This window comes from Athene noctua, chromosome 1, assembly GCF_965140245.1.
Source record: "Athene noctua chromosome 1, bAthNoc1.hap1.1, whole genome shotgun sequence".
In the NCBI taxonomy this organism is placed as follows: domain Eukaryota; kingdom Metazoa; phylum Chordata; class Aves; order Strigiformes; family Strigidae; genus Athene; species Athene noctua.
In genome coordinates this window covers 247304362-247318272 of record NC_134037.1, presented here as the reverse complement: position 1 = coordinate 247318272, position 13911 = coordinate 247304362, and the positions used below count along the sequence as shown (strand labels likewise).

At 37.2% G+C, this 13911-nt stretch overlaps 1 protein-coding gene across 2 annotated transcripts in view; it reads left to right on the top strand.

Moving 5' to 3' along the window:
• The window catches only part of ATM (ATM serine/threonine kinase), an 83546-nt gene that overhangs the window by 14111 nt on the left and 55524 nt on the right, over window positions 1-13911 (top strand). For both annotated transcript variants that reach the window (XM_074916046.1, XM_074916035.1), the window contains exons 6-17: window positions 2111-2276; window positions 2560-2798; window positions 3599-3762; window positions 4445-4614; window positions 6058-6429; window positions 6964-7158; window positions 7491-7586; window positions 8593-8815; window positions 10769-10900; window positions 11672-11797; window positions 11917-12006; window positions 12970-13141. In XM_074916046.1, the coding sequence (XP_074772147.1) occupies window positions 2111-2276; window positions 2560-2798; window positions 3599-3762; window positions 4445-4614; window positions 6058-6429; window positions 6964-7158; window positions 7491-7586; window positions 8593-8815; window positions 10769-10900; window positions 11672-11797; window positions 11917-12006; window positions 12970-13141 (2145 nt within the window). The remainder of the gene's footprint in view (window positions 1-2110; window positions 2277-2559; window positions 2799-3598; window positions 3763-4444; window positions 4615-6057; window positions 6430-6963; window positions 7159-7490; window positions 7587-8592; window positions 8816-10768; window positions 10901-11671; window positions 11798-11916; window positions 12007-12969; window positions 13142-13911) is intronic.

Genomic DNA, 13911 nt, shown 5'->3' with positions numbered 1-13911 from the left:
GCAATATTTTCCTTTTTCCCTGTATATATTATAGCTGTATTGGTGCTCTCAGGGAGTTAAACAATAATTCACACTGGAAGGAATCTCAGGAGATTTCTAGTCCAGTCCCCTGCTTGAAACAGGCTCAGCTATGAGAAAAGATCAACTGGTGATGTGGAATCAAGTTTTCTTCTTTTTTTGAATGCTTTTCATTCACGTGCTTGTTCTGCTGCAGGTTTTGCTCCCAATCGGATTCTAGGCTTTGTGTACAGCTGTGTGCTTTCATTGCATGTGTGTTCTTTGAGAGGAGGTTGGCCAAGAGCATGGAGAGTAGATGTGAAAAGAGTTCATCCAGTAAGCACTCTGCAGGTGTGAGCAGAAGTGGTTTCCCAACCTGAGGTCCCAGTATAAGTATCCTCTTCATGGACGGGGGCATTGGCTGTGGGCTGGTGGGACCCTGGGCTGCGGTGCACTTGCAATTGTCTAGGGCCCAGTATTCTGAGGATGTTGGGAGGTCACTGATGCACATTCCACTTCCACCCTTTATGCAGAAGGAACACAGTTAAACCAGGCTTGGGCACTGTTGTCACAAGGTTAAAGCTTTGTGACCCAGTAATATAGGTGTATGAACTGATTGCTGTCATTCAGAGAGTCATCTGAGTTCTGCCAATGACCCTGTGCCTGCTTGGAAAGAAGGTGCTGGTACCTGTGTTGAATCTGAAGCCAGAGTTATGAAAGACTTGATGAAGGTGACATCCTGCTGGAGTCCAAGATGTCCATGAATCTATGAAGGCCTGAACAACAGTGAAGCAGTAGCGTCTCTACCACGATGGGTCTGTCAAATGCCTGACACGGTAGCATTGTGAATTATTATTTATAGTTGTCCCAAGCTGACTTTTCCACAATACAGGAATCCAGAGCTCAGGGCCGTGAGCAATGCCGTCAAGATCACCCATGCAGAATATTCAAAGGAAAAGATTCTGAGAGAGTTCTGTAGAGGCCTTGATCCTGACTGTGGAGAGCTTCCTCACCCCAAACTGATGAGCTGCTGACCAGCAGAGTTGAGGACTGTCAGGCTCTTCTAGGTCATAGTCACTCTACAGAGCAAAAGTACAGTACAGGGTCAGTCTGCATCCCAAGGACTACAGCTGCTCTGAGCTCATGTCTGGTTGACTGTGGACAAAGTAGTCATAGTAGCTGGGATTCCCAGAAGATCATTCTACCTATATTTTTCCTTAGAGAAAAGGAGGCCTGAGAGGTGGATGTCCCAGTGCTGTCCCAGAATACCTGCTGAGGTCATAGGACTGAATCAGTATTTTGTCCCGCTTTGGTTCTTTGCAGTGGATATTGTCCACTGGTGGACTGAGGGACAGTATCATGTCACTTGTAGGTGGTATAAATGAAATAGCAGCAAGGCTTTTGTATGTGTTCTGTTAAACTGATGGTGATGGTTGGATCAGTAATGTGTTACCATGATTTGTATGAGGCTGATGAAAGGACAGTGTGATGATTCCTAAATGGGCCTTGAGATAAGAAAGCAAAAATCTGAGGAAGGGGTCTTTCCTTCAGAAAACTTGTGAATAAGTGCAAAGCATGGATGTGTTGGTCTGCAGGCTAGAGTGAGCTAGCTAAACTGCATGTAGTAGAAATATGGGGAACCTCAGTACCAACTGTTCTGATCTGTTTACCTGTTCCTGCTACACCAAATTTTTTGTTAATGTATGTGTGGCTCTAAATTGTTTCTGAATATTCTGCCACAAGTGGAACCCACTATGCTGAGTAATCAAATGTAGAGTAGAAGTTGAGTGTGCAAGTAGTTGTGAAAGTTGATCATGTGGCTATATCTACTTTGCTCAGTGTAACACAAAGCAGATTGTATCCCAACTCAGAATGAATACAACTTTCCAGTGTAGACAAGGCCACGTGGTGTTTTTTTTTTCCCCAGTCAACTTTTGTGAATAATGACGTGCAGCTGAATTCAGAATGGTGGTGTCTGTATATTTAATGCAATATTTTGCCTCAAGCATTTCTTGTGTAATCCTCTGTAATATGTATGCTTTTATATATATTTGTATATTTACAACATGTATACACACTCTATCATATATATTTTTTTTTAATACATTTGCAGAGTTACTGATCCTGTATGGCCAATTATACCTCAAACCTTCTGGGAAGATTAATAGAGTCTTGGTGGCTAGGATAATTCACACTCTTACAAGAGGGTACTGCTTCCAAACGGATGGTTTGAGTTCTGATATGTTTATCTTCTTTTCAAAAGCAATGCAGTGTTCAAGGTAGGTTGCAGGTGTTCCTTTTGTATGCTAATACCTACTCTTAGAAAATAACTCATTTTAAGTATTTGGGATTAGACTTGAGTAATAGCCGATAATACTTCTTTAGACATATTTTGTTCTGTCACAGAATTAATAAATTCTTTGACATATTAATAACTTTTGCTTTTGTTAGGAAAAGAATATTTTGAAATAGTTACTTGCTACTATTTACATTTAAACAATTCCTGTGAAAAGAAATAAGATTATTTCTTCTGGAAATTTGAGTGTTGGGTTTATGTTGCAGGCAGGAGAGGAGTACTGCAGGCCTGGATCATATTGTTGGAGCAATGAATATCTTCTGCAATAAGTTTGCTGTTAACTGTCGCATACGGATTTGTAAAGTAGGGGAAGAAATTTTACCTACAGTGCTTTATATATGGACTCAGTATAGACCAAAGGATTCCCTGAAGGAATCAATAATTGAGTTCTTTCGTCTCCAAGTTCATATTCATCATCCAAAGGGTGCAAAAACTCAGGAAAAAGGTACAGTAGAAAGCTGTATGTGATGGTTTGAATTATTGTGCCAACTTTCTGAATTTTGATACTGAGTCCTGGAAACATTAATAGAAATGATGATCACTTGTCACTAGTTTTATGCTATAGGTTAATATTGAGCAAAAGTGAAAATGAATTTTCAAATTGTATGCACTAGGAGAATATTAATTGTATTAAGTCCTGTAAAGGTTGATTTTTTTTTTTTTAATCAAAAAGTGATTTTATGTACTAAATCAAAACACAGAGTCTTTGGGGAAGGGAAATAATAGCTTAGACTAAGTTTAGGTTGCCACATGTATTCATATTTTTCCAGGTTTATTTAAACCCAGAAATTACTACTATGGTCTAAATCTGACTTACTGTATAAAATTGGTCAGAGAACATCACTCAGTAATTGTGTTTGACTGTCATGGCCTATTTCAGTCATAGAATCACTTTTCTAAAAGTTCGGGGTTTTTTTTACTTTTGTCTACAAATGGCAAAGAGTTTATAATTAGTCCAGGTTTATCCATTGCATTTTATTGTAGTCTTTCCAGTTAGATAAAGAATTATTAGAAACTTCATTCCTACCCCAATTACTTGTATACTCTGATTAAATTATCTCTTAACTTTTTTCACTTGTTTCCTGTATTTATACTCTATTATAAAACTTGTTTTGCAGGCCTGCATTTGTTAAGCTTTGTATGCTTTACTCTGATTTTGGCTTTATTTTGCATTCTCTAGACAGGTTTACATAGTGTCTCAAGTGGGTTGTACATGTTGACTTTTAATTGGTTTTGCATTTACAGGTGCATATGACTCAACAAAATGGCAAAGCATCTTACATAACCTGTATGATCTGCTGGTGAATGAAATAAATCTCATCAGTAGTAGAGGAAAGTATTCTTCAGGCTCACGTAATATTGCTGTAAAGGAAACTTTGATTGAGTTAATGGCTGATATTTGTCATCAGGTAACATTTTTATTTGTATATGAATGTAGGGGGAGGCGCTCGGAAGATCTCGCAATGTACGGGAAAAATAGAGGCACATGAAAAGATCTCGCGATGCACGGAAAGAACAGGGAACTAAAGATCTCGCGATGTACAGAAAGGGGTAGATAAAGCAATTGCGCAGTTAATAAACCGAACAGATAACATCCACCATATTGGCGTTTGTGCTTTCTTTCCCGCGGAGGTTAACCTCCTGCAAGGGTTAGCTGTGATCTGAACGCCGCATTCCTGTGGCTTAGCAGATAGAAAAACACAGCTAATGCCTTACCACTACATATGAAGTTAACTATACATTTACTGAGTTATATGTTTTGCTTTTGAAACTCATACGGCTTTAACATTGCCTCAGAATCGTTTACTGATGTATTACTACCTTTTGTCTGTGTTCTGTTATGTTTAGTTATGAATTTTTGTGCAGTTTAGAAATGTGGACTCCTAAATTTCACTAGGTTTCACTAGTGTTGCTTATTAGACTAGAAGCAGAGGTTTTGTTACAGTAAAGAATAATAAATAATAATTCTGGTTGCCTCTTAAGAGACTTTATACAGAGTAAAAAGTGGACCGGTTTAGTCTGACATTTCAGTTTTCCTGTAAATACTACTGGTTTTTATTTGTGTACTTTTAAAATTCTCTTTATAAAAAGGTTTTTACAGAGGATACCAAAGTTCTGGAAATTACCCAGTCATATGCCATTTCACAAAGAGAGTCCAGTGATGAAACAATACCAAGCAAGCGCAGGAGAATTGAACTAGGCTGGGAGGTAATTCGAGACAACCTGCAAAGATCCCAGAAGGATTTTGACGTCATACCTTGGTAATAACATCTTTACATGAAACAGATATCACTACAGACATCTTTTTATTTTTAAGTGTTCTCCTGAATATGTTGTACTTTAGGTGTCTGCACATGCTGTAAATTATATATCTAAGCACTATTTAGATTCTCACAGCATTTGGAAAGGAGTGAGCAGTGTTCTTGGCACTTCTGCTTTAAAAACTTAGTGTCTTTGGTTTCCCAAGAAATAAATGAGGTCTGGTAAACTATGTTGTAGTGTGTAAGATATTACTGCCTCTAATTTTTTACCTGTCTTTATGTAAGTGTGTGTGTGATCCAGCTTATGAGTATTAGGAAATTAACGTGAAATTTAATGCTGTCTTAAACTGGCTGTGTCATAGGACAGCAAACCATTAACAGTTTGGCCATTTTGGACTAATACCTGGTATTATTAGGTATTTGGACTAATACCTGGCCTGCAAACTGTGGAAGTGCAAGGCATCTTGGCTTGGACCTTGATTGAGGGGTATTTTGTTTGACGTGAGGGACTTCTGAACCAGAGGTATAGCTACATGTCTTCTTCCACTGACTGCCACAGGAGAAGGGCTCTGTAGCAGAGTGTAGCAGGAAGTCAAGTCATTGTTAAAGGACCACAGTTAGACTTTTCTGGAACTTACCAGTTGTAGTCCTAAGCCCAAGAATGTTGACTTTTTAGCTAAAATGGATTACACTGGATGTTTTTTGCTGTTACTGTTCCTCTCTGTCTTTCTGACTTTTCCTGGAAACTGCTGTGCAGGATACCAGAACAGTGTAGCTGCTTGTGAGTTGTGTCCTGAGCTGGGTTGGCAGGTTTGTGTGTGTGTATGTGTGTGTGTTTATTGCTTGCAGTGTTGAGGAAAGTGACTGTGTAGGATCCAGTTGAGAAGTTTACATGCCATTCTGTGTGGAGGTGGCATTCTCCAAGAAATACTGTGAATACTGTAATTTACTAATTTGTGTAAGGTTGCAACCATTGCTATGAGCAAAACCCTTCCAATTTACCATCCCCAACTTAACATTTTGTTAATTTGATAAATTTTATTTTTCTTATCTGCAGAGATGTTGTTGCGATGTTTCCTGTTTATGTAATGTCACCCTTGAGGTCATTCCCTGGGTCAGAGTGTATAACAGGCTAGTCCAGAAAAAGGAGAAAAATAATTTTTTTGCCTGAAATGTTCTTCCCTCGTGGTCAGAAATCAGTGAACTTGGCTTGTAAAAAATTAAAAATCAATGAAGTCAGCTTGTAAGAAATTATTAGTGATAATGAGACTAGACTTTGCAAGTAAAACCAGTAGAAATACCGAATCTTTAACCTTTAAACAAATCAGCTCAATACTGGAAAGTATAAATGTGAAATGACAATCAGAACTCTTTGTTTGTTCATTTACTTCTGAAGATGCAAATTTATGTATATTTGATATTGTTTCGCTTTGTGTTTTCAAGGTTACAGATTACAGCTCAATTAATATCAAAGTATCCCATGAGTCTTCCTAACAGTGAGCTACCTCCCCTACTCAACGTACTTCACCAGTTACTGCCTCAGCAGCGCCGAGGAGAAAGGACTCCATATGTGCTGAAGTGTCTTAGAGAGGTAGCTTTGTGTCAAAACCAGAAAACTGATTTGAAAAGCACGCACAAGTTGGAGCTCCAGAGAACCTGGGCAAAGATTTGGTCTCTTACCATTCGTAGCATAAGTTTCCAGCAAATTGAAGTGGAGACCTTTGGGCTACTTGGAGCTATGATTCAAGGAAACCTTGTTGTAACAGATAAAGAACTCTGGAAGGTATTTTCAGGACCTGCATGCAAGCCTTCAAGGTAAAATGGGAAACAAGGATAATATTTTGTGTCTGATTCACACTGCTCTTTACTGTGCAACCAAACCCACTCTATTATTCAAAATAACGTCGCTGTGGCTGTATTTCTAGTTAAGAACTGCCCAGGTTTGTGTTTTAAGGATTTGAAATGGGCATAAATACATACATAAGTCTGAAAGCAGAGGCAGAAGAGAAAAGGCAAGCATTTTCATATTTAAAATTGACTAAAAGTGTAAAATCTAACTGAAAGAGATGTTGATTTTTTTTTAAATTTAAAAGTATGTTTTATTTGAAATATATTTTGATTCTGAAATGAGTATTCTGAAACAGTCTTTAAAATAGACAGGAGATGTCAGTAGTAGCCAAAATGTGGCTCTTGAAAATACAAAGATTCTAATAAAGTATTTTTCCTGTATACTTGCTTATGTACTTGATGCTTCCTGAGCATGCAGAAATACTGATTTTGCTTTAAAGAGCTAATCAGCAAATACCATGTTGTTCCTCACAAATGCCTTGTGTTCCATTTTTGTTACAGTTCTGCTGTATGTTGTTTATCATTAGTGATGTCTGCCTATTCAGTGCCAGAAAATTTGGACATAGGAATGGAGCAGAATAATTCTGAAAGAAATCTGGATTATGTGTTAAAGGAGGCAATAATGAAATGGCTGCTGTCATGCTGTTTGGAGGAAGACATGGAAGAATGTGCAGAGTTGCCTTCTGTGCTCTGCAGGTAGTCTTTGTGGCATAATTTTATATGTAAGCTCACCCTGTAATACAGAAAACTGCGCAGGGAAAAGTGGATTTGCTGAATTGTATTATGTTAATGCTTTGGTAGAGTTTATAGGGGTTTTAAGCTTAATGTAGAATGTCATTCTGGGGACATATTTTAGTAATCTGTCCATAACATAGCAGATACGGGAACTATGTGTTAGAAATCTTAACTGAAAGCTTAAGTTTCTTTGAAGATACACTGTTAATCTGGTTAATGTATGGGTGTACTTCAGGAATCTTAAGAGCTTGTCTGATTGCAAGAAAATACAAAACAATTTTCTTCCTTTACAGTGATTTTCCTCATCTTATATTGCAAAAAATTCTTGTGAGCCTTACAATGAAGAACTGTAGAGCTGCCATGATTTTTTTCCAAAATGATCCTGAATGGTATGTTTTAAAGTCAATCGTTATAGGTACTTAATCTTATATTTGTTATTTTGGCAAGCAGAGATAATGAAACGCATGATTCCTCAAACTCTTTCGCATCTTTCTGTGCAACATCTTTCAGACCCCATAAAAATTGTAGTACTTTTGCAGTTTGTTAAGATGCTTTAAGCAGCTCTCAAAATAGTCTCTTGCTGACAGAGTCAAAGCTTCAGGTACTGAACGAAATACCTTACAAGGAATATGTGTATCATCTCTCTTCAGCTATACAGCTAAATATTTGGCTCTTTATCCATACGTACATTAGGTATTTTAACTCATCATAATTACACTTTTCAAATAATTTGTAACTTTATACAAATGCATATTCATGCTTCTTAACATTACCTTTCATTCTAAAGGAAGCATATATCTTAAGAGTTTTCTTGAACATAGTTGTTAAGTAGAAAGTTGGCTAGATGCTTACTGTCCATATATCCTCATGCCACTCCACCTGTATTTGTGGCCTCAGCCACATGTTACTTGGGTCTGTTGGAGTCATTCTGTGAATGCTGTGGCATTTTTCACTGATGCGTATGTTCAGGCTCTTGGATTATATCCAGTTTCCTCTTAATGAAACTAAAATGTGTATAACTTCTTCTGATGGAAAATAAAACTTTCCTACTAGAAGTTTCGGGGATTTTGTGTATTTCTGCTCCAGTTGTGTAAAGTAGGTTGATATCAGCCATCTTAACACAAAATAGATGCTGCTATATGAATTACAGTAGAATGTATGATCTATGTGCAGGCTTCATTTTTCCTTGCAGTTTCTTCAGACAGAGCTAAAATGGTGGTATCCATTCCACAATGAAAGTCAGTTTAGAAATTAAAGATCAACCAGAGTTTGGAAGCACAAAAAGATAAAATATTTTATTTTGCTTTTGTTTATTTCTTGTATTTATATAATAGTTTTAAAGACTTGTAAGTTGTATACTGGCTGCTCAAGTAAAAATGATGTCTCTTCTTCAAGTGTGCAACACTTGCAAGGGAAAGAAGAAAATTTCTCTGATGTTGAAGAGCTGTATCTGCAGACAACATTTGATGAAATGGATATTTTCACTAACTTTGCAGTAAATGTTGCAGATAAAAATATGACTGGTTCAAGACTTGCCATCAACCAAAATCTTAGAGAAACACTGGAGTACCGTCTTTCAGCAATGTCAGAAAAGCTTTTAAGCAGCTATGCTCCTAAGGTAGGTTAAAATTTACTGTTACATCCTTATATTTGTGCTCCAAAACAATATATTTTCAAGGCAAAGTATATAGATTTTCATTCCTTTTGCTGTTAAAAATGAACTATAAGTATTTTTAAAACTATCCAATAATACAAAATGGAAAGTCTGTATTTCTTTACATCGTTGGCAAAATATCCATGGTTTTCATAAGTATGTGGGAATACGTAGAAGCTGCATAGAAGTGGAAGTGTGTGCAAAGCTGCCACATAAACCACTCTTACTCTGCTTTTTGTGATGTTTATTTCAACTTCTGTGCTGCTGTAATGCTTTAAGCTCCTGCCAGCTTTCAGCCAAGATGGCCTGAGACACAGAGGTCTCAAATAGTTAGGTTTTGTGAAAAGAGGCAGCTGTGTAATGGACTAATTGTAAAGAAAGCTGCAAATATGGGCCATATTAACAAGAGCAGAGTCAGTGCTCAAGGGAACTGATTATCCGCCTCAGTACCTTTAGATACCATCTGAAATACTCCATCCAGTTCTGGGCCTCCCAGTACAAGACAGACATTTCGTCCGTTCAGTAGAGGCCACTGAGATGGTGGGGGCTCCAGCACTTGACCTGAGAGGAGACGCAGAGGAAACTGGGCTTGTTCAGCCTGGAGCAAAGGTGGATCTGGGGGGATCTAACAGGCTTTGGGGGAACCTGCCAGTGCATGTAAGATGGTCTAGAAGACAGCCATGCTATTCACAGTGGTGTATTGCAGGAAGATGAGAGTCAGCAGGCAGAGTCAAGGGAAGTTCACACTGGATACAAGAATAATTTTATCTACATGAGGACAGTCAGGCAATGGCACAAGTTGCCCTGCCTGAGAGGTTGTGCTGTCTTCATCCTTGGAGGTTTCCAAGCCCTGACTGGATCAACCCCTGAGTAGCCTGTTCTGACCTCAGAGGTGACCTTGCTGTGAGCACGAGGTTGGACCAGAGACGTGCTGAGGTCTCTTCCAGCCTGAACTATCCTGTGATCCTATTTGTGTCTTCCCCTTGTTGAACCACAGAATCTCTTCTTCGGAGAGAAATTTTGAGTTGTAGAGAAAGAGTCACCACATAATGGTAAAAAGTTCATGAGAAAACTAAGCAGCAGGCTTTTTAAACTTCCAGTTCCTTTGGCAGGCTAGCTTTGGTTTTAATATAGTGGTGTACCTTCCTTGCAATTCACTGCTAACGTCCTGTAATATTTAGTGAGCCACAAGAGGCAGTACCAAAATTTGAAGCAAGGTACTGGCAATTAGCAGCTATAAAACTTATCTCTGGTTTTGCATCTGTACCAATGGCATGTATTCGCAAGTTTTCCCATCTTCTAAGTACCTGCTTTTCAACAATGTGATAACAATCCTTTCCGGTCTCCCTTCCTGAGAAAGTAAGACAAATAATTATTTGTCTGCTCTTTCTCTTCGTTTGATGTAGATAATTTAGACAGGTAAAAAGGGATCTCTGAAATGCTCTTGCAGTAAGCTTGCATGCATTTACAACCATCTGTGTCATTTGTTTGTTGACATAGTAGCTGCCAAGAAGCAACTTAGGAATTTATTAAGATTGGAGGAGACAACAGTAGGAATGTGATATAGTTCCTAACTAGCTCATACTGTCTCTTGTTTTGGCAGGAGGTAAAACAGAGCACGTGCAAAGAGCTGGAAGTATTGCTGTGATGGAATCTAAAGGAGAGGGAGAATTTAAAGTATTGTGAAGGAAGGAAGCGTAAGGGCCATGGGACATACAAAGAATATTGTAATTTGGAGAGCCAGAATGACTCGTTAGGGAGCTGAGGCAGCCACAGTGCAAAACACTGAGATGCAAATCTTCATTAATTTTGGTGAAATCTATATATAGAAGTGTTTAAAAAGACTAAAGAATTCTTTATTTTGGTGAAAAATTTGAATGGTATACTACTGGTATTTACACTGTGTATTTGATTTAGTTTAAGGTTGTTGCTGCAGAACACCTCGTCCGATGTGTCAGTCTCTTGATTGGTGTTCTTGGTTGCTATTACTATGCTGGTATATTTAAAGAAGAGGACGCCTGTAAATCAGAGTTGTTCCAGAATGCTAGGGTAAGCAGAAATGCTTTTGGGAGCTATTAAAAGTTAAATAAACCATTAAATATAAAAAAATAGTTTGTAAAATTCCATTCGTATTGACACATTTTCAGAGCATGAATATTTCCACTGGTTTCTGCTTAAAAAAAGTCAGTTGAGAGAGGTTTAAATATGTTGCTGCTGCTGCTGAAAGAGAGGAGTAACTGAAATTCTGTCAGTACACCAATGTATCAGTTTTTCAGTGGAGAGTATTCTAAATATTGATACATTTCCAAGTCACCCCTTTTAAATAAAATAAAATCATTGTGGACATGTGGACAAAGGACTTCTTAGGGGATAACAAGTCCTTTCATTTATAGGTCTTTTATGCAGGAATTTCTTAAGATCACTCAGTGGTTTAAACCAGTATGAAGACAGCTATTATTATTATTATTACTACTACTACTACTATCTGAGGTGGTTTCTTGCTCAAACATGGAAACCCAAAACTTACATATTATAGAGAGATGCTGTATTTTTCTTTTGTGATAAAAATATCAAAGTTTCAGGCAGGTCTAGGCCATCTTTTTGTTACTTCTGAAGCAGAATGAGTGAAACAAAAATCCAAGGAAAAAAAAGTCCAAACTCACTGATGCACACTACAAATATCAGAGCTGTGTGAATGAGAATGTGTGAAATGAGTTTGAATGAGAATCATGTCCTTTAGTCCCTGTGCGTGCGCTGTGTATGTGTCAGTGTATAAAGGAATTTAACTGATGTATTTTAACTGTGTTGCATTTTTACTAGTCTCTCATTCATTATGCTGGAGAAAGCATTTCCCAGTCTAAAAACAAACTAAATGAAGATGCGCAGATCAACTCACTGAGGACTTTGATAATGCAGTGTACGAAATGTTTATGCAATTGTACCAAGGTAAATTTTATAAAGGAATTTATATTTCCTTCTTCATTAATAAGATTACAAAGTTGAATATCATACGCATGGTACCCCAAAAAATAATTAACCTATCTGTACATCTTGCTTTCTTACAGAACAGTGCTAATAAGATGCTGTCTAACATATTCCTGCGTTTGTTAACATCAAAATTTATGAATGAACTCGTAGATATTTGCAAAAATCTGGCAAGTACTTTCTGTCTGTTTCTAAATGCAGTGCTCTTCTATGAGAGGATTGTTTTTACCATATAATAATTTGGAGATAAACCAAATGAGATACTTATTGCTGAAAAAATAAAATACATCGAGTTTTATAGAGAATTCTGAACTGGAAACATTTCTGTCCAGCATTTGAACACAGACATAGGGGAAAAATGAGAGCAATGGATAACATTTGATCAAAGTCAGTGTGCCAGCTCACATTAAAAAACAAATTATCTTATTTTTGGATTTTTTTAGTATTGTATTAAAGTATATACAGATTTTATACCACAGAAGGAATTTCTGTAACGCATGACATTTAACTTTAATGCACTTGTAAAGTTTTAAAAGCTTCTTTTTATTTTGTAGTTTGATCGACTTATGTGCCTTAAAACACTTTAAAGGCATTTATTGTATGGGTATTAAATCTTCTAATGTAAATGACTCACTGGGAAAAGTAGTAGGGTGACATATCACTGTGTTTGGCACAACTCCTTAAAACTTCTCTTTTTGGTACATTGTCAGGTCTAGGTAGGCAAAATCCTTTGTTTTTTTCAGGTGAGAAGAAGCTGAGAGTCTTGCCTTCCATAAAATTGTCATCTGTTAGGGAAAGTAATAATTAGTGTGTCTTTTAAAAGGTCATATGCCTTCCTTTAATTTCTCTGTAATTATGAAGTATAGTGAGTTTGAGTCTTATAGAGATAATTGTTTACAGGTTATCTGTCTTAGGAAGCTTGTGTTCTAAAGAGAATAATAGAAATCAAACAATTCACGTATACAAAAGACAGGTTTATCACGAAGGTTGAAATTCATCAGTTCAGTGTAGCTCTTATTGTCTTCACCCGTTCTAGTTCACTGGAAAACTGTAATGGCTTTCCTTGTGTTATGCCCCTGGTGTTTCTCCTGTCCGTTAAAGCCAACTTTAAAAGAATGTGGTGTTTTTGTCAGATGACATTTACTGGAAAACCAAGTGAACTGGGAGAAGAAGACCTAATGGGGAATGATCCTGAAGAGAGTATAACGGAAGTAGATAACCAGGTATCTGATGATCTATTTGATGATCATTCAGTGACTGACATCAGTGATACAAGTGAATCCAGTGAGATGCAAAATGTAACAGGTAAGTCTTCTCTGTGTTCAAAACTATTTGCAAAAGTTTGTTTTTACAGATTGCTCTTCATTTGAAAGACGGTGAGATACAAAATTGTGCTGCTTTAATAATAATTGAAGCAGGTAATTGTTGAACCAGGTACTTCCTAAACAATAATAATTCCTTTGTACTTCATTAGTGTTTTAAAGATATTAATGAAGTGTGCTAGCTCATTTGGAAAGGTGAATTTTACTTTTTATTTTAGAAATAGTAAAATGCAAGCACAGAAGCTAGCTAACTTGTTCATAGTCAGGCAGAAGTTTTGGCAAAGGAGAGACTGGAAAGTATGTCTGTAGGATACCTGTCTCTGTCATTAGACTGTGCTTCATTTTCTTAAAAGTAGCCCTATTTAACTTTTCTCCTTTTCCTGCTTGGTAATTTCTTGACAAGGTCAACTTTCTTATATCTCTGGACATGTAGAGGGACAGGAGCATTAATCTGTCTGTTTATACCTGTTAGGTAGGAGCTACAAATACTGATGTTCTCTTTTGTTTTAAATTCTTTCTTAAAATGATGTGTATCTGGGTTTTTAATCGGAAATATGTCTTCTGTTTATTACTGAATGAGAAGGAAATCAGGGTGTTATATTAATGCTACAAGCAGCAGCTGGTCTGTTTTCCCCATCATGTTGAATAACTGTAGAAGTGTCTTCTCAAACCATCCAATAAATAATTGTAGTAAGTAAAGTTTGCAATTGCAGAACTTATAAGAGTTCTAAATGTGACAGGAAAACGGCATTT